The sequence below is a fragment of the Orbicella faveolata genome, unplaced genomic scaffold (genome assembly GCF_042242905.1).
Source record: "Orbicella faveolata isolate gen_17 unplaced genomic scaffold, um_ofav_v1 contig_26, whole genome shotgun sequence".
Taxonomy (NCBI): domain Eukaryota; kingdom Metazoa; phylum Cnidaria; class Anthozoa; order Scleractinia; family Merulinidae; genus Orbicella; species Orbicella faveolata.
Window position 1 is genome coordinate 11,569,604 of NW_028301554.1, and position 21,861 is coordinate 11,591,464.

The 21,861-nt window shown below is 39.9% G+C and overlaps 1 protein-coding gene and 1 pseudogene across 3 annotated transcripts in view; one reads left to right on the plus strand and one right to left on the minus strand.

Moving 5' to 3' along the window:
* Positions 1-21,861, minus strand: part of LOC110048177 (integrator complex subunit 3-like) — a 317,013-nt gene that overhangs the window by 245,860 nt on the left and 49,292 nt on the right. Inside the window, exon 3 of one of the 3 annotated variants that reach the window (XM_089296027.1) lies at positions 13,033-13,173. The exons of the other annotated variants lie outside the window; for them this stretch is intronic. Within the exon in view, the coding sequence (XP_089152153.1) occupies positions 13,033-13,107 (75 nt within the window). The 5' untranslated portion in view covers positions 13,108-13,173. The remainder of the gene's footprint in view (positions 1-13,032; positions 13,174-21,861) is intronic. 3 annotated transcript variants of the gene reach the window in all.
* On the plus strand, positions 19,964-21,581 carry LOC149108167 (uncharacterized; annotated as a pseudogene).

The following is a 21,861-nucleotide window of genomic DNA, read 5'->3' on the forward strand; positions in this document are numbered from 1 at the left end:
AGTGGTCCGCTGTTGTACCGTTCTCCTGTTGTTGTGTATTTTGATCGTGGGCATCCATGCTTCAGGAATTTCAATTCCACTATCCCTGTTGATATCATTAGGGTGAAGTCTTACGTGAATAGCTTCCTTGACCCTATGCGTGTACCAGTGAGGATCTCGATCAATAAACTTGAGCTCATTCCAGATAGGATAATGGCCAGTCTCGTGGGTGTGTTCAGAAACGGCAGAGGTCTGGGTATGGGTGAGTCGTATATACCCGTCATGTTCTTTGATCCTCTCCTGCATAGATCTCCCTGTTTCCCAGATGTAGACTTTGCCACACTCACAGGGAATCCTGTACACAACACCACCCTGTTTAGCTGGGTTGACGGTGTCCTTTGGTTGCACCAGTATGACCTGTCTGCTTTCTTGGCTAACACATTATCTCCTCTTGCAGGTAAGTCAAACTTCACAGTGAAAAACTCGACTGACTTCACCTCCACCATCGCCAGTGAAGAGATCCAGGACCATGAGATCATGGTGTCTTTTGACGTAGAGTCACTGTTTACCAACATACCAATCGAGGGTGCCGTAAAGCCATGCTAATAAAAATGGAGACCAACGCAGGCCTGGCTGACCGCACGACACTTACACCAGTTCAAATCGTGGACGTCTTGGATTTTGTATTAAGATCTACGTACTTCCACTACAACGGATCGATTTACAAACAACGAGATAGCGCAGCCATGGGGAGCCCTGTATCCACAGTTATTGTTAATCTCTACATGGAGATATTTGAAGAACAAGCAATAGAGTCTGCACCTTGCAAGCCTAGAAATGCTACGTAGATGATACTTTCACCATCCTGGATCGGGATAGAGTTGACATCTTCCTGCAACACCTAAGCAGTCAACGACCATCAATCCGTTTCACCATGGAGATCGAGAAAAACAGCAAGAGCACCTTTCTCGACACGTCAGTTTAGAGAGAACCTGATGGCCCCCTTACCACCGGTGTCTACCAGAAACCAACACATACTGATCAGTACCTAGCATATGATTCACACCACCCTCAGTCAGTAAAGCGCGATATCATGAAGTGTCTGTACGACCGGGCTAAACGTCTCATGACCAAACCATCAGTAATCGCTGGAGAGAAGAAACATCTGTCATCTGTACTTGTTTCTAATGGATATCCCTCCTCTTTTGTACAGAAGATCACAAGGGTACAAATTGACTTAGTTTAACTTCACAAGAATAAGGTAGTTCGATACCCATAATTTTAGGATTTTGATGTATTTTTTGTGCCAGAATTTCTACACATAGGATGAATAATAAGGGACTCACCGGGAATCCTTGCCTTACGCCTCTAGACACCCGGAAATAGTTAGTCATGTATCCTCCATTGTTAACCCCACTCTCAACATCACTATAAAGTACCGAGATCCATTTCCGAATGTTTGGGCCAAAATTGAAAAATTTTAGTGTGTGTTGGATAAAGGACCATTCCAACATATCAAAGGCTTTTTCAAAGTCTATGAACAGCAATATACCAGGAGGTTTACTTGATTCAGTGAATTTCATTAGGTAATTTAAAGCCTCACGCTTTGACGGATAGATCGTCCTTTTACAAAGCCCTTTTGATCTGAGTGAACCAATTTTGGCAGCTTCAGTTCTATTCTTTTCGCAATGGCTCTAGCAAGCATTTTGTAGTCAACATGAAGCAATGTTATCGGCCGCCAGTTACTGAAAAGCATAAGATTATTTTCATCCTTTGGTATAAGCGATATAATTCCTCGCCTCTGAGATATAGATAGCTTGCCTGTTTGAAAGCCTTCATTAAAAGAGTCAATGAGATTTCTCCATAAAAGTTCAAAGAAAGTTTCTTAAAATTCTTTTGTAAAACCACTGTCACCTGGAGTTTTGCTGGGTTGGAAGCCTTTTAAGGCATTTAACAATGCGTCTTTCATCAGGTCATGTTCAAGTTCACTTACTTCGTCTTGGCAAAGTTTGGATTTTGTAGGTTCAAGGTGAATAAAGCAAACTGATCCTCATAGTCATTATTTTCTTCTTGCGGGATTCTAGAGGTCAGGAAATTTTTGTAACAATTTTCTATTTCCTTGTTTATCTTAGTCATATCAGAGATAATTTCACCATCTGTTGTTTTAAGCTGGGTTATAATCTTGTTCTCATAATTCTGTTTTTCCAAATTGAAGAAGTATTTCGTCAGTTTCTCACCATTTTCGATCCACCTGGTTCTTGATCTGAACATTGCCTCTTTTCCCTTTATAGAATAGATTTCAGTCAGTTCTTTTTTAAGGTTTTCAAACTCCATTAGAATATCGTCATCTCAATTTTCATTATTACAAATTTCTTTACCTAGCTCTTCTAATTGGCGTTGAATGATAGTTTCGCGGTTTCTCAAATTGAACTTTTTATTTTTGGAACAGGTAATTGTCGTGCTTCTTATTTCCATTTTCAGTAGTTCCCAGTACAATCGACAGTTCTCGACGTTTTGGTATTTTTCTTGAAAGGAAGGGCAGTTACTTTTAATTAAGTTAATATACTCATTGTCTTTTAGTAGCATGTTATTAAATTTCCAATTTCTGGGCCCGCGTGCTGGTGCTTGGTCAATCTCAATACTAAGGAATATAGTCTTATGATCGGGGGCGATTGAGGTTCGTGTTTCTATTCTCCTTACTTGATTGATTAATTGTTTTGTAATTATAAAGAAATCTATCCTGGACTTAAGGTTTCTATTTTTAGTTTCATAGGTATATGTTTTTGAATTTGGGTGAAGTCTTCTGTAAACCTTAACCAAATTAAGCTCTTTCATCAGGCTCAATAGACCGTTGCTATAACTTGCCTCTCTCCATGGAAGCCCACCAGTCTTATCTAAGTGGCCAAGTGTAGTATTCCAATCTCCTACCATAATGACCTAGCTTAGAGATACACGTTTAAGATAGTAGAAGATGGGTGAGTTCTTGCAAGAAAGGAATTTGCAATCGGCAGTCAGTCGGTGCATAAACAATTACTACAAACAATTTCTCTGTTGTTAATTTCAAATTAGCAAAAATATACCGCCCCTCTTCGTCACTTTCTATGGTTTCTAAAGGATAACCGTTTGGTTTTACTAGTATACTTACACCTCTGGAATGTTCTGAGCCGTGAGAGAATATAACCTGTCCACCCCATTCAGCACGCCAAATTGTTTCATCTTCCTTTTTAGAAAATGTTTTTTGAAGGCAAAAGATTGATGCTTTTTGTTTCTTTAGATAACAGAAAATGGCTCTTCATTTTTCTTGTTTATGAAGACCACGGACATTCAGTGACAAAATCTTCAATTGTGACATGAATTTGCATACAACAATAAAGCATAAGTTATTCTAAAGGGAACAAAAGTAACACAGATTGCAAAACAACATTATACCAAGACAAAAACAAAAACCAAAAAAAACAAAAGCACAGTAACACTTAAACCTTACTCTTCTGGGATTTACCTGCGTCCTTCCGAAAACTCAACACAAATAACCAAGGTCAAGTGAAAATTATCAACAAAATCCTGAAAACGCCTAAGTTGTTGAAGCAAAATTAGTATAATGATGACGATTATGTAACATTGAATTCTATGAAAAAATAAAATGCCATTTACCATTTGCAAATATCTGCATTAGTTCTGGAAATATATAAGTTTGAAAAATGTGTAAAATATGCAAATAAGATGACTGATGATGTCATACACTCAACCCAATTTTCTATCAAGCATATAAATAGAGAGCTATCTTGGCCAATTGGCAGCACAGACCAGTGAAACTTGGGGGCTAATAGTTCTACAGGAAACACACATACAGAATGGCTATAAAAAATTATGTTCCCATGGCAACTTGCTCTTTTCCAGTCCCCACCCACTTGATTTCAACATGTTAGTGATTTCGATCACAAACTTGAGCTTACATATTTATATGCTTGCTGGATCATGCATCTGTGGCACCATTAGCAAATATCAAAATGGAATGTCAAAGGTGGCCAGAAAAACCTTCAATATTGGGGAGGTCTGGAACCCAGTAATATTGGGGAGGTCTGGAACCCATGGTAACAAAACCGTTGAGCTTGTATTGTGGAGCACATTTAGTAGAATCTTACTCCAAAGAATCAGTATTTCTGATACAAATTGGCTGAGATATCCTTCTTCATCTTATTTGATCCCAATTTGGTTGAATGTACGATGTCATCACTTCCAAGGCAAATTTGCATATTTTGAAAACTTGAATATCTCTGGAACAAAAAGAGAGATTTGAAAACAGTTAATAGCATTTTTCTTCTAATACAGACTACTAGTCTTAAAATGGCTTAGATAAGACAGATGCAATTTTCATCATAGTTATACCACTTTAAGTAGGATGGTATAGCATGTCTGAGACCTGCCCATACCAAAATGTTTGCTTTTTTCATCTTTTTTTTGTAATAATATTATAAGACTCTGTAATATTTAAATCAAACCAAAGATCAGTTACATACCTAATACCGGACTTGAAAAACGTTTCATAGAACATTGGTTTATTATCTGTACGAATATCTTTGTCATTCCATATATTATATTGTGCCACGGTTTCTCTGCAGAAAACTTGTCTCGAAAATCCGCTCTCCACTGAAGCAGCTCGGTATAAAATTGAGAAGAGATTGTGAGATTCTTTATATTATAATTACAATGAAACAAGAAAGTAGGTGATCTAAGTAATTTTTCCATGTGCTGTCATTTTCAATGAAAATTCTCTTTAGCCAGGTTAGTCTTAAGGATTTAACCTCAATGATTGTTTCTAGATTAATCACTTTCAACCCATTCTTTTGATAATCCTTTATTGCTGACAAACCCGTGTCTTTGTCTACACCTTTCCATAGAACTTAAAAATCAATCGGTTCAGTTCTTGAATAACTCCCTTGGGGGTAGTTAATAATGACGATACATAAACATAAATCTGGCGACAATCAGGATATTATTACTCTTACCTTCCCATAGAGAGAGAGACCTCCTGCAGACCAAATATTTATGAGTTTCTTAACACTGTCCAGGTTTTCTATGAAGTTTTCCTCGTGTAGTAATTTTTGATCCTGAGAGTAATAAACCCCTACGGCTTTAATTAGTTCATTTGGCCATTTAATACCAAAGGCTTTTGTTTTATTTTCTCTTGAAGATCCAATCCACATTCCTTCAGTTTTGGTTGGATTAACCTCTAAACCTGAAAGCTTCTTAAAATTGTCAAGCAGCCTGAAAAGAGTTTGAGCTGAGTTAATGCCCCGGGCAAGAGGACTGCCATTGTGTCGTCTGCATATTGGTCAGAGTAACTTTGTTTCTACCTTTCCAATAGTGATGCCTTTTATCGTTGAATATTGTCTAATTGCAATAACCAAGGTTTCAATGGCCACCATATTAAGATATGGAAAAAGTGGATCTCCTTGCAGCCTAACTTCTCATTCAATTGTGAAGTGATTAGAGGTGATAACATTGTTAATAATGCAGCTTTGTATGTTTTTATAGAAAGTCACTACCCAACGAAAAAAATTTGGACCAAAATTAAATGGTTATAAACATCTTTGAAGAAAATTACGTTCCAAACTATCAAAGGCCTTCCAGAAATCAGTGAAGATCAATAAACCAGGAATATTATTTTCCTTTGGCTGTAAAGTCCATTACATCGAAAATTGATCATACTGTTTCAACGCTATAGTGGTCTTCTATAGAACCAGTTTGATTGTGATGGATAATGTTTGGCAGGACATTTTTTATTCTAGTGGCTATAACTTAAGACATAATTTTTGCATCCACATAATTTACAAGGGAGATTGGTCGCCAGTTATCCAGAAAAGAGTGGTCCTTTCCATTCTTTTCAATAAGTGTAATGACTGCTTGTTTCTGCGAGCATGACATTTTGTCTTTTTCAAAGAATTTATTTGTACATTGAATAAAAGGTTCACTAATTTATGGCCAGAATTTTTTTTAGAATTCAATGGGAATTCCATCGTTCCCAAGGGTTTTGTTATTTTGAAAACTTTCTAAAAGCAAGGTGCATTCTTCTGAAGTAATTTTACCTTCACAAGACATCTTTTGTTCTTCCAAAAGTTTGGAAATTAATGGATCTTTTAAGAAATATTAGATCACTTTATTGTTCTTGTTTCTGTTTATGTACAATTGTTGAAAAAGCATCATTGTTCAGACAAGATACTGTATCAAATGGATCTGTGGTAATCAAACCATTGATATTTGATTTTCTCATGTGCTTTTTAATATTTCTCTTTTCTAGATTCTGGAAATATTTGGTACTTTTCCCACCATATTCATGCCAGGGGGCTCATCCACAGATAATTATTCCTTTGGCTTTTTCTTCATAAAACAATTCTAAAGTATCTATAGCAGAATTAAGAATAATTGCATTTACTGTAGGTTGCTGGGATCTGTTTCAAAAATATACTTCACTTTAGCGCATTCTTCTTGAAGATTTTTTCTCTTTCAATTCTCTTCCATGCTTTTCTTTTCAAATACCAAATTGTGTGTGCTCAGTTCCAGATCCTTCAACTGTCCCAGTGTTTCAGCCAGAAAATTTAACTTGGGGCCAAAGTGGCCCCTGAAGAGCTTTTAGGAAAGGGGTAATACTGGTAAATTGAAAGCTACAGATGGAAAAAAATGCATCAGGGTACCAAGGAAAATAAAGCAGTTTGTTAGTTTGCATTTAAGTGGTTTTTGAAGTGTTTCTACTCAATAAAGTTTCTTTTGAATCAGATACTAGTATCAAGGATTCATGCATTGCGAGAGAACAATCCATAGGCATACATGACGTAGTCAATGATTAAGGGTTTGCAACGCATCATAGGGTGATTTCAAGCTTAGAAGTTTTCCAATGTGAGAGAATCAATACAGCATTGAGCAGAGCAAACGGATGGATTGACTCCTTTTCTTATCTTCAATGTTTTAGAAGCAGAGTTCTTTCAATAAAATTTTCTACAAGAACATATGTGACAAAATGACCGTTATTAATCGTCAACTAAATGTGACTAAACCAGAATTTTTGGTTGACAAAGATGAATGTTAGTTGCATTGGCAACCGTATGGGTCGCAATTTCAAACCCTGAGATGGCTTTTAAAATACTACATGTATGCCTGTGTTAAGGACCTTCACACAAAAATTTTCCAGTTGACAGATTTTTTTTAAATTTTTAATGCAGTCAGATAATGAGTTATTTGTGTCAGAAAAGCATAAAAAAATCAGGGTCACCGACTTCATTGCAAAGATAAGCGTGTGGAAAACTACCCTGATTTGGAAAAATTGGCGCACATAATTCTGCATGGTCTACAGGGGTTTATAGTTAAAAATATTGACAGTGAGTCAATGGAGGCAAACGATCTTAGTCGTATTTCGTAGAAGTGGATCTGTTGCGTAAATATTTCCACATTTTACCAACGTTTTCACAAAACGTAACCCTTCAAGAGGCATTTCAAACCATCACACAGATAAACAAAGAGCTTAAAAGAACAGAATTTGATGGTGCATTTTGCAAAAAAATCAAACTTCTTCAAACTTCTCAATAGATTTTCTTCATTTTTGCAGTAAATGTAGAAAATAGGTAGAGAAAATGATCCATCAAAAGAAAAATAGGGGTCACAGAACATCCAAGATCGTTAAATCCAGGCAAAGCTATAGCAATGGCCATCTGCCTTATCATTTTTCATTTTATTACTAGCGTGCGTTCTCATGCATGATGTGGCGTGTGAATTTGCATGCGCAGAAACAATTAGTGTGAACGTCCGTAAGCCTGCATCCTTGTAAAAGGAAAGGGCCAAATTGGCCTTTCTTTTATATTTCTGGGGGCCATCTCTGATTGCAACACAGGATTCCTGCAATGGCGTGGTCTAGTGGAAACACTCCTGTCTGACAATGTTCTTTACAGCCTTCTGCTAACCAAAAATTGGTATCTTCTCTGTGATATCATTACATGTAATATAGTCTTCACCATATAATAGAAGACAATTCATTTTCCAGAGACCAGGTCCTTTGATAACATTAGAATTGTCTACAAGTTCCAAGGAAATTGCAGCATGATCTGTTTTAAGGTGGCTGAACACAGTTTTTGATACCTGTGTTTCATTCACCTTTTTCTCTAAAACCCTTGACCCCTCAGTCGTCAAAAATGGCAGCAAGCAAGTTAACAACACAAACCTTGGTTTTTCGATGGTTAAGCTGACATATGTGCTGTTTCCATGGCAACACGAGTAAATATAAACAGGCCTTTAAAATCGGTTTTGTTTATTTGTAGAAAATCTAGTCATTAGATTTTCTTTATAATTGCATGCAACAAGCTTGTAACGATTCTCACAAGTTAACACCATTTTTCTAATAATTTAACAGAGAGATCTTTAATTATCCCTTGTTGAAGGTTCAGTGGAATATCTAGAATTTCCTTTGTTAAAGTTCAATTATTTTCAATACTCCAGTTACTTATTTCCTAAAGTATTTTCCTGCAAATTTTGTGAAATTCTAATGAGTGGTTCTTGAGAAATAGGCGTATTTCCAAGAGTGCAATTTTTCATTCAGTCGCAATTTTTTGACTTACTACACATGCACTGCATTTAACTGGGTTCTTTCAGTAACAAAGAATAAGCTGAGAATTGCTGGGTTCTTTGCATCATTACCTTTTCTAACATATTTTTATAATAAAAGACTAGAGCCATTAATATGCTGCGTTGAGAAAAATAGCACAGATAGAGCGGGTGTTGAGTGAATAAAATGATCGCTCTATTGACGGCATGTTTGTTTTTTGCAATCATTGTGCGCACACTAAATTGCATCAGCAAAAGCATGTGTGAAAACTGTGTTTGGCCACCTTTATGGATGGAATTGTATCTGATGTTTTAACTACATGTAAATCCAATAAGGTATTTGAAATCAGTCAGTAATCTAAACAACAAAAAATCATTGGAGAATTTTGGCTCCATGTAAAAGTTTTTTTCAGGGTTCTTGACTCTCCATAATTTATATCAACAAGATCAAGCTTCTTCTTGCATATTTTCAATTGTTACCACAGATTTTCTTGGATTTAATAGACCTCCTTTCTTATCAAGAATTGGATTAGAAGGGCAGTTAAAATCTCCACCTAAAATAATGTTTTCTTCTTTACCAAAGTTATTTTTTTGCAGAGTTGTAAGTAGATTGTTAAGAAAGTTAACAATATTTGTGTCCTTGTTAGGAGCATAAACATTGATCAAAACATACATTTTACTATTAATCTCTGCTTTTAGTACAACATGCTGTCCCAAGGGATCTAGAATTTTAGAGTGGACAGTACAATTAACACCCTTTTTGACAAGAATTGCCACCCCAAATGAATTGGAGCTGCCATAAGCCATGATAATCTTACTTCCCCATTCATTTTTCCAACGAGTTTCTGAGCCTTTTTTGAGTGGTCAAGTTTCTTGAAAGAAAATAAAATCTCCTTTCTGTTTTCAACACCAAGTAAATACCATTTTCCTTGTCTTAAAGTTGCATATGCTCCTCACATTTAACAAAATTAATTTACCCATACTATCGCTTATTCCATAGAAATATGATAACTCTAGGATTGCAGAAGAAAACAAGAAAATATAATTTGTATATGTTAATTAGAAAATGCTTCAATGGGCCTCTGCTGCATTTAATTACTAATGAACTAAAGATTCTATTCAGGTTATTGGCACAACATACTTCGGCAATATGTATCTGTCTGGATGCGTAAAAACATAGCCACAGAATTTGACTCGTCACTGATAATCTTGACACAATTCCGTACTAGAGCTACAATCATGGACAAAAGTCTTGGGCTTCTGCTGCATTTAATTACTAATCAACTAAAGATTCCATTTGGGTTATCGGCACAACATACTTCGTCAATATATATCTGTCTGGATGCATAAAAACATAGCCACAGAATTTGGCTCGTCACTGGTAATCTGGACACAATTCTGTACTAGAGCTTCAATCATGGACAAAAGTCTTGGGACAAATTTGCACTTTTAGTGCCTTTGCACACACGCCAGATGCGAATACTACTTCACCTACCTAACCTTGCCCCCCACCCCCCATACAATGTTAAACATATGCACACAAGGCGTGCAAGAGTTATTTTTTTGTGAACTATAAGTCTCGGAGATAGGAGCATTCGTGGAACTGTTTACAGTAATGATTTGGTTGATTTAACAAGTTTTTTTGGTTGCGATGTACAGCAAGAAAGAAACTGGGAGTTTATGATGTACATACGATGTTACATCGGTAATGGTAAGATAACTAAATAGTAAGCCATAAAATGTTTGACTGAACAAACTACAGTAATCTGACACGTTTCCAGATTAATGTAGATACCATCTTATTTTCTAACAGGCAATTTTATTCGTTCTTTGATACAACCCACACTGTGGTTGGTCTGACACGCTCACATGCATAACTTCCTCACTCACCGATCACGTAGCCCTTCCCCGGGGGGGGGGGGAGGGGACTCCCTTATATGGGTTATATAGGTCTGTGCGGCCCCGAAGGGTATGGTTTTCAGCCGTTTTGGTCATAAATAGGGTATCGATTTTAGCTGATTTTGGCCATGTTGGTCATAAATAGGGTACGGTTTTTGCATTCTAGCCTTGATATGGGTATGCTTTAAGAAGAAGCCACTTTTTCATCATTATCGAAAAGAAAATCAACAAAAGCCCTTCACAAATTTATAAGTTTACGGTAATTTAACATTGGTTTGAACTAGGGAGCTAATTATAACGCAGGTCTGAAACAGGGTTTTGATTTGAGGGTCAGGTCATAAATAGGGTTTCGAATTTTTGGTCAGGTCATAAATAGGGTAAGGAATATCGCAGATTTTGGTCATAAATAGGGCAAGGGTTTTGGGAAGCGGGCCGCACACCCCCAACCAATTTTTCTGAGAGTACCCCCTCGGGAGCCCTTCCAGCCCCCAAGAGGAATTTTTGCTCAAAAATACACAAGTTAAGAGAACTTTTCGCATTTTATACGAGTAGTAAGTTTACCCTTTTTACACAACACAACGCAACAACACTACTTCATCGAAAATTTAAAGAAAGAGAAAAAATCCTCTCTGACACGTTGAAAGTCTGATTTAATTAAATTGCACTTTAACTTGGCGCCACACAGTCTTCAAAGAACATTTGAACAGTTTTCATACTTTTTACCTTTAAAAATATCGGACTGAAAAGAATGTCATAAAATGCCCATCAAATAAAAATATTAAACTGCTACTGCAGAGGCGTAAAAACACTCTAGAAATGAAAGCTTCTTTTTTGTTTAATATCCTGGGAACAATAGCCGATAACTTGTAAGCTCTAATTGAATTTACTCCCATATGAAAAACAAAAGTGTCGAGTTACCATTTGTAACTAAAAATAGCAAACATCTCGTGGGAACAAGTGGCGACGATTCGTCAGCTCTAATTGAATTTACTACCTTGTGAAAAACAAGAGTGTCAAATTACCCATTGCAACTAAAAAATAAAAATATCTCGTTATATTTGCATGCAATAAGAACAAAACAATCGTTACCTGCACTTACTATTGTAAGCGTTAGAACTGCTTCAAATTTAAATAGTCTCGTCTCCTCTAAAACATGTCCTAAGAACTAGAACCGGCGATTCGTGACCTCTAATTGAATTTACTCCTTGTGAAAAACAACAGTATCAAGTTACCCTTTGTAATTAAAAATAAAAATATCTCGTGCCATTTGCCTACTACTCATGAACTGCTTCAAAACTCGACTCATCTCGTTCATAACTAGCCACCATTACACTGAAAATTATGCACTCTAAAACAACCCAATGTACGTATGTAACTGTCACACTCCCCCCCCCCCCCCAAACCAGACTAAAATCACAAACCGGCAACATACACGTCACTCTTTACTTTTCAATTACCAAAGTCCTTGTGTTTATACATACCTTGCGTTTCTCACGTACCATTTACCTTTACAACAAGAAATTTGATTGGCTGTTCATAGTAGATCCAATCTGATTGGTGTGACATACATACATCTCTCACTCACTCACTCACTCACTCACTTACTCACCCATTGACCCGTCCATAACATACCCGACGCACCGACTAAGAGGTATTTTTTTTACAAAAAAATAACTCAAAAACTACTATCTGCAATTTCTTCTGATTGTCAACATTGTATGGGGGGAAGGGGGAACAGTAACGCAGTTTTAAAAGGAAAGCAGCGCTTTTTTCGAACTCAGTAGTAAAACACAGATAATTTGTTAAATTACGTACATGTGTGTAAGTGTCGCAAGGACTTTTGTTTACGATTGTAGCTTTCCATAGGGCCTATCATAGCTCAGATAAAAGCAAATAACTCTCCTGTATGCCTTTTAAGGACAGGAAGACTAAATTCACTGTCTTTTCGTTGAATCACGAATTATACAATTTAATTAATTGTCAACATTGTATGGGCGGAAGGAGGAACAGTAATGCAGTTTTAAAAGGAAAGCAGCGCTTTTTTCGAACTCAGTAGTAAAACACAGATAATTTGTTAAATTACGTACATGTGTGGAAGTGTCCCAAGGACTTTTGTTTACGATTGTAGCTTTCCATAAGGCCTATCATAGCTCAGATAAAAGCAAGTAACTCTCCTGTATGCCTTTTAAGGACAGGAAGACTAAATTCAATGTCTTTTCGTTGAATCACAAATTATACAATTTAATTAGGAGTGCTTTTAACATGAAATTGAAGTCTAAATCAACACAAAGTTACAGTTATCAAAACCACAGCAGAGGGCTATCTATAGTTTTCTAAAGGCCTGCATCGTCCTAAACGGACTGAACAAGAGCTTCCTACATTGAGAATCAATTGAACTTCAAACAAAATAGGCCATAGTTAGCAGTAAGTGAACACTCGACATGTTGTCCTTATGTCAATTATCGCCTGGAAGCCATGCAAATAAATTTCTTCCGCGCTAGCAAATCTGATAGTTAGCTAGGCCAAGAATGCCTAAAATTGATAAAACAAGGAAATGCTACTCACAATCAGCGCTTGACCTAATGTTCTTAACTCTGCTCGGGGCCATGTTTTGCTCGCAAATAGCAATGTCCCGGACATACTTGAGTTTTGTCAAGCACGAAATGCCATCTCCAGACGTCAACAGATTTTTTTCTAAGTCTTTCTCTAGATCAAAGTTCAGAGCAAATAATGTCAACAGCAGCTAGAAGTGTCTACGCCCTAAATTGATGTGGCTAAAGTTCTTTGCTGTCTAAAGCAAGCACAACATTATCGGTGCAAATGGCCTAATACTACGGGGCTAAATGACATCCCGTTTTAGTATATCTCAGGGCCCTCTCGGGTACGATAATGGAGGACGCTTGCTAGCAAATCGTTAGACTTGCACCTTCATTGGACTTAATGATGTCCTCGGGCAGACTTCCTTTAGACAGCAGTTATAGAACGCTAATCGGTCAACTCCTTGTCAGAGTCACAGCACAAACTGAAATTCAGACGAAAATAAGTAGCAGCAGCAGCAGCAGCAGCAGTAGTAGTAGTAGTAGTAGTAATATTAGGGAGTTTAAGCAAATCACTACGGCTGGCTCTGATACGGCTGCCGAAAGTAAATTTCTTCCAAAATGAGACAATGCGCATGTACATTGGTTGCATCCAGCCGTAGCATGAAATCTGACTACGTGAGTCGGGATGTTTTGCCATAGTGGCTACTACATGTACGTCAGGTTTATTTCACTTCTCTGGCCCTTTTCAACAGACATCTCGGCATTTTAAGAATTCTATTGGATACTATACCCTTTAAACTCAATTTAGGTCAAAGATTGTGTCAAGGTTGCCTTTCATAAGCTTGTAAATCCATATCCTGAATTTACGATAAGTTTTGGCAAAGGTGTTGGAATGGGGAAGCGAGTCAAGTGAAATATTCGCGTTGAGCACGAGCTTGTGTTTCTTCGGTTAAGTTTGCTTTGAGGGTTTAGTGAAGATGTTTTATATCTGGATAACTATACGATGCTATTTTGTTTCTTTGAGTATTGATATATTTGTGTTCTTCACTCGATATTCCTTGAGATATTTGTCTCTGTAATTATATATTTCATCCATCAAATTGTTATGGTACAAAGTGTATGGCATTCACTTTCGCTCAGAAATAATCTGTTCATCCTACTGAACAACAGCCATTGTCCTTTGAGTGAAGCCATTTGGCTGTGAGAAATTAAATAAAAGAGATTCTAAACTCCTTAGCCGATGTTTCTTTCATCTTTGTATTTCGCTTTACTCGCTAAACTTAAAATTTGGCAGACCACCGAGACGTACTCTCCCCAGACCTTTTCAGTCACGGCAGCCGTAGTAGCACCAGCCGTAGTAGCACCAGCCGTAGTGATTTGCTTAAACTCCCTAATAAAAAAATAGATAGCAGCAAGAAGTTCTCTACATTTCATGCTAGGTGAACTCTACAAGCTACTGCCATTAGGAAAGCCCCCCTCCCCACTCAAAAAGAAAAAAACCACAAGCTAACAGAATAGAGGGGTTCAAATCAGCGGGCATGTTTTTGGAAAATCGGACAGATATAACATATAATCAATGAAACATTCTATTGCCCTCACACCCACAAAAACAGGGTTGGAACCGAAGGAAAAAAGCATGATGAAACAACTGCCTCATGTCCCAGATAAATAACCATCTACTAAACAATAAAACGACTTTCCTAGGAAAAACTACTCCACTACAATTCAAATGTAGTCAGAATATCAAGGCAACTATGGAGCAAATTTTAATTTAATTTCAAAAGGGAGGTGATTTGGTCTATTGCTATGATAGGGAAAGGAAAGATTTATGTAGTATTGAACAAACCTAAATCGTAGCAACAGCAAAACATTGTAAGCTCTGACTAACCAACACAAGACCAAATAAGCTTCATCCAAAAAGAAAGTAATTTAAGTCACATTTTAACATGTTTTCCATCGATATATAATTTATCTGGCTCAGACGTACTAAACGCCAGTACCAGTCAACGTTACTCCGTTAGTTTCGCTGCGTGCACTTGTTGCGCCCTCCTCAGCCATGTTGTGTTTTGGTTCACGCGCGTGTTAGATTTACTCGTTAACTACTGGTGTGGTGGCAGCTTGTGGTTGAATTCACGTCCAAAACATACTTCAGAGAGCCCGAAGACAGTTCCACTTAAGCCCAACCCAAGTCAGCACTTGTCGTAAGTCTAAACCTCCAAGATTTTTGTTTTTAGAACACGACCGATACCACAAACATGGCTAGCACCCACCGAGCACCAAAACAGTGGTGTTTATCGAAGTCAGCGACTATAAATAGTTTCAAGAACTAGCACCAAAATTTGTTATATACATTATCCCTTGACAATAATTTTGTCCTGTTCCTTAACGAGGGCATCACTTGGTGTAAAAAGAGAAAGGCTGACCTATTAAGAGGCTTTACAAATGATCAAGACGTACCCAAGGCCAGCCGCCTGACTGCCTAACAGAAAGTAGACTTTGTGGAACTCATGATTGGGCAAGTTGCCAATTAATGCCCAATAATTTCAAGAAATACTTTGGTGAAAAATTCTACCTCAATCCAGTCAGTTTGGAATACCATCAGGCAGCATTTCAGATTTCAGATCACAGGTGCCCATTTTATCGATTTCGCTGACATCCATTTAGAGGGCAATGAAAGACCCGAAGATCTGTACAAGAGATTGATGGCATTTGAAGAGGATGTTTTACTCAAGGCTAACAGCTTATCTCACCACGGCAACCTAATCACAGAAGACGAGGAGTTAACCCTGTCTCTAGAAAATTATGTTGTCCTCACATGGTTACAGCATGTTCACCTGAAGCTCCCTAAACTTGTCAAACAGAGGTATGGGACCGAGCTAAGATCAAGGACATTAGTGTCTATAAAACCAGAAATCTCCCAGGCCTTGGACTCCTTACTTGATGAAATTAGAGCCTCAGATGATGCAGAAGTCATGCGTACTGCAACCAACACCTTCCGCAGGACAACCCTCGCCAAGCGTCTACCTAGGAGAGGAATAAGGCCCCCACACCAACTGAAAACGTGCCCCATTTGCAAACAGACCAGGCAACCTGACATCTACCACTTCCTTAGTGAATGCCGTCATCTCCCAGAGGAAGATCGCAAATACATCGTTCAAGCAAGGCAAATCGCTGACATCTTTGATGATCACCTCGAGGACATTGGCGAAATGACTCCATGCATGGAGGAAAGTGAGTCCAACAATGAGGAACGTACCCTTGATCGTGGCCTGGAGCCCTCAGCCCACCATATTCAGACCTGCCAATCCCCTGATATGGATACCTTCCATGCCCGTCACCCAGTGCACATCACCTTAGACAGTGGCACTACCAGCAACATGATTCATCAGTCTGTTACCTCATGCCTGGGATGCCATGTCACTCCCAGTTCACAATCTGCACACCAGGCAGATGGTTCCTCGGGCCCTTAGCGCTGGTTAGAGAGGCTCGTCTGCCATTCATACGTGATAACTGAGAGTTCTCGTTTGAAGGTTTAGTAGTAGAGAACCTTGACGTAGACGTATTGACAGGAACCCCTTTTAAGGAGACCAATGACCTTTCCGTCCGCCCAGCCAAACGTCAAGTCATTCTCGGCAATGGTACTGCCTACATTTATGGATCCCAAGGTCCCCCAGTTGTAAACACAACTGTCTGTTGTGCCATGGTCTTACGCGCCCTGCCTACCTCAACCACCATTTTGCCAGGCAAGTTTGTTGAAGTCAGTTTACCTAAAGAAGCTCCTCCTGACTGCGTGTATGCCCTTGTGCTGCAGTCTGATTCCCCAAGTGTCAGAAAGTTGACAACCCCGAACTCTGGCCGACCCCAGCATCGTCTCAAGCATCACTGGTGAAATACGAATTCTTAACCTCTCATCTGATCTGCACTCCCTTAAGCATAACAAACACTTTTGCCAAGTCTGTCCCGTCTTCACACCTGCCACTGATAATGCAGCTCCTCCTCCACCCTCATATGAGCCACACCCTCAATCAGCCATCCCACCTGCTGAACTCAAGCATAACTCCAATGTACGCCTCAATCCGGAGAATTCACTCCCACACGACATCAGAGTGAGATTCCAGGAACTCCACAACAAGTATGATGAGGTCTTCAACCCCCACAACACACATATATAGTGAGGGTTCTGGCGCAGCACTCACGCACACAGTGTAAGCGTAACGCAACTCCTCGTCTGAAGATTCGGAGTTGCGTTACGCTTGCACTGTGTGCGTTCGCTTGCGATCAGAACCCTCACTATATATGTGTGTGTGTATAACGCAACAGCAGTTGTCGAAAGTGCACCCAGTACTAGGAGCGCATTTTTCGACAACCAAATTTTTCGACAACCAATTTTCGACAAGGATACAGTGTTGCGTGAGAGCTGTGCCAGAAACGTGTGTGTAATGCAACAGTAAAATTTGGCGAAATAACGGGTCCAGTGAAGCTGCAACGTCTGTAATCAATATGCGCGGATGTGCCCTTCACTAGTATATACAAAAATGCGCCAGAAATATTTTCGTATTGAACAAGTATATGCACAGTGTATACGTCGACATGGCTGCCGCAAGACATTCGTCCGATGTTCAACTTTCCAAGGCCATCCAAAATCTCCCCCCAGAGCTTCGTGAGATGATTCTCAAGGAGTACATCACGATAAAAATCAAGGAAAAAAAGGAAATGGGGTGGGGCAAGGTACACGAGAACATTTTAAAACTGCCATTCTGCGAACTCAAGCAGCAGATTGCCCCGATAATATGCTTCGAATACCCCAACTGTCCTTTTGAGGGGAAATGTTACCACTGTTTAGATGAGGGAAATGTCCATGAAATGTTGCTGAGCCGCGAGATGGAGGAAATTCCTCTCATTGAAGCCACCCCTGAGTACAAGGGTTTTTTGAAACCATGTTCCTGGTGTGGCTATGATTATCACGAGTTGTTCCTTGACGACGGCATACTGCTTTAGCGAAAAACATCAGCATCAGTCTCAACCATGCCAGCAAATCGAGCTTGAGTACAGTGTCACAAAAAAAGGGGGAAGGGGAAAACCTTTTTTTAGCCAGTCAAGGAAACTGTAACAAAACAAAATGTCAACAAGGTGTCTTCAACAAAGTATGAAATCGTAGAAGACATTCCCTGTTTCCACTGACAACTTAGCGCCAAGATTCAAGATGAAGTTTGTTTTTTCCCTTTTCTCCATTGCATAAAACAGCGAAGACCTTGCCCACACCAAAAAGGTTGAACCGTTCTCTTTTTCGAGTTTTAACACAACTGAAGGGCCGTATTTGTTCCGTCCATGGTTGTACAATGCAAGGACTCTGTACGTACCCACCTCAATATCACGCCATCTAAGCATTTCTTCTGGCTCTTGAAAGTCTTCCAGAGAAGGCCAGTTGAGCTTGTCGGGTGGAGGTGTGTCAACAACATTGAAAGCTTGTCCACGATCCATCGTAGAATACCAAATATTCGCATCTCTTCAACACGATATTCACATATCGTTATCTGCCTCAACCATAGCAGCAACAACCTTGCGCGTAATATCGCGAGCCTCTTTTTGCCACTCAGGAGTGAAATATTCATTCACAAGAAACGCGACCAAGTGGAAGCAGACAATCATGTTCTTATTACATGCAAATGAAACCGTCTGTTTCTAAAAGTCAGTTTGAAGCGGGAGGGTTCGTGATTTTTTTTATCATTTCTGCTTCAAGTCTGCCGCGGATGTCTTTCTCCATTTTCTTGACATCAACCTCGGCAAGCCCTCTCTTCGACGGTTGGCGAAGCATCCTTGCTCGGACCTGATCTTTCAGAAAGTTATACTGTTGAGACTCGGAAAGGATAGTGTCAAACTCATGAGAAGACACTTCATTGTTATTCAAAGTGTTGGAGAGAAGTCTGTTGACGGTATCCCGCTTGGCAACGGCGAGCGTGGTAATCTCTTGATGTTTCTTTATTTTCGAATTGAGTTTTTTGCTGGTGATTATCAGCCCCAACGAAACAAGAGCGAAGCATCCACCAGCGCCACCAAGAGGAATGGCTGCCGGCTGGCCAACCACAGACAGAGCGGAGCCAAAACTTGCGCTGGAAAACGCTGCCGAGAGAACGCTGGAGCCGGCAGCACCCCAATTAACGAACTTCCTCGCGCGTTTGTATTTTTTAGCGACGAGGCGATAGTGGTGGACCTCAACGCCCAAAGTGTTGGAAATCTCGTTGACCTTCTGCAAGTGGAAATTTTGAGAAGGCCCCGCCACCACCAGATAAAGAGGGCCGGCAGGCGGCGCGCTTGGTGGCAACAGATTTGCCAAAGACATTGTGTATATATAGAAATTTAATTTAACGCTAATTCAAAAAGAAGAGGGAAGCCCTTGAAATCAAAGAGCTTCCCTTTCACATCAAACAAGGCTAATACATCTGACCTTTTGCCATTGAACAGGTTCTTTTGTTTGTCGATCAAACTACAATGAATAAAATATGTCGTTGGAGCTGTAAGCCTTTTTATGAAGGTTATAGGCGACAACTTTCGCCCAGTACCAAGCAAATTGGCTAAATTGCTATCAAATTCAAGATTTTTTTTCCCAAATTTCTGATTACAAGCTGGCCAACAGGATGATTTATTGGTGTTTGCAAATCTTTATATTTATCTTTGATGAACAGACCTTCTATTTCTTTTGCCATTCTTTCTAAAGTATAATGCCCTGGCATTATTTTACTAACTAACAAAGGTATATTTTTGTCTTTATCTTCCAAGGTGGCCGAACCATCTCTTGTCAAATTGTACCAGCTGTTGCACAAACTGCAAGAAATGAGTTTCATGAAATCAACTCTCGGTATTGGCTTTTCAAAATTGATAGTCCCTCTGTTCTGTTGCGTGACAATAGTGAGAACAACCATTTTTATATTCAACAAATAAAATTGTGTTCAAATAAGATGGCCAATTTGTGGAATGGTCCTGCGTTAAAAAAAGCGGAGACGGCGAAGAAAAAGGCGTGGACAAACTTTTTAAACCGCTTCCCCAAAGCGGACAAAAGCCGGTTCGTTTCGCAAGGAAGCGTCGACGAGAAAAATAACGTGACCGCGGAGGTGTTTTTCAAAGAAAACGAAGACTCGTTTTGAAGCATCTTCAGCTCAGACAGGAAATATTGGAGCGCCAAAATGAAAGAAGCGCTTGGTTTGGGAGACAGCGGGGCTTTTCCTTACCAGCTGTCACCACTTGGTTCAAAAGTTTCTTTGGCCATCCCTGCGGTACCTTTCGACGGCAAAGCGCCAAGCTTGAAGAAAATATTCGACGATGCAATCCAAATATACGTCACGCCTGACCAATATTTCACAATGAAATTCAGAGAAATATTTCAAGACACCAAACTCAAACACACATCTGGAACTGAATCAAAACACTGGTTAGGAGGGCCTGACGTGAAACATTGGCCGCAACAGCTCAACGTTGCTGTTTTCTGCACGAAACAGGGGTGCGGAGTTTCTCGCGAAATCTTTGACAGCGGGATGAATCTCCCCCCGCAGATAAGAGCTTTCTACAAATTCCACGTCTATTTCACGGTCAGGCGCATTTTGTACCAGCTTGGAGGTGTTCAGAGCATAAGCACTTTGCCCGGAGACCCAACGTTCGACCAGATGAACAATCATTATGACGTCGCTTCGTACAAAAGGATATGCGGCGAATTTGGAATAGACTCATCAAGCGACTTTTAGGTTTACTTCGGGTGCAAATAGTGGTTTGGGGGTGTTGTATGTTAAGCCTTGGGGGGAATGGCCAACAACAACAGATAAGTATCCTGGGTGGAACAAGTTTAGCGACGAAGGTGGAAAACTGATTAAGGGGGACCTTATTGAGTTTATACGGCCCAATGTTTTTGGAGATCGACAGTTCGACTGGTTTGCGCCCAACACCACGAATGGTTTGACGCAGGCGGGCTTGTCGAGAATCAACCAGTCAATTAAGGCTTTCGTTTACTGTGTCCTAGGCGCGCAGGTCAACGTCCGCAGCAGCATTCTCGGCTCAGGTGGCCGGGCGAAAGAAGCCAAGAGCGAGTTCCTGGTGTTGATGAAAGATGCGATCAGACAGCCCGAATTGGCCGCGAGCGTGCAAAGGTACCAGCTCGCGGTGGACCAAGCGAAGGTCAGCCTCAATCTCGCTGTTGCCCCCATGGCCTGGCTCATGCCCGCGCAAATGATAATAAACACCGCAAGCACAATCGGTTACAACAACAAGCTGAAACAGGCGGTCTCCGGGATGAAACTTGGGGTCAACGAGGTAAACCCGGGGACAAAAAAAGCTGGGCTCAAACTAATGGCACGCGGCCCGTCAAAAATTAATCCTCCCAACAGCCATCTGTCCAACCTGATACACAAAGCCAGAACAGCCGAATCAAGGAAATCAGCTTCGACCGAAACTCAGCAAGCACAGCCAACGGTGCAAAAAATAGAGTCCACGGCTCCAGATAAAACACCGCAACATGAAATAAACAAAACAGCTGTCATTCTCGGTGTAGTTGGATTATCGGCGTTGCTGTTCATGGCTTGGCGGTAAAGTTAACGCTGCTTCTTAAAATATTGTTCGAACAAAAAGGCCACCACTGCAAGAATGAGAAGCCAGGTGTGCTCGGCCAGAAACCCGACGACTTGGCCGGCTGCTTTGAAAAGGAAGCTCACAATCAAGCCAATGAGCCCGGGCAGTAGAGAACCAAGTTTCGCGGCAATATCTTTGAGGCCATTTCGCAAAGCTTTGCCGGTGGCTTTCAAACCTCTCGTGACTACCCCGATGACAGCTCCGATTGTGGTCCCGGCGGCAATAACAATAGCAGTCAAGG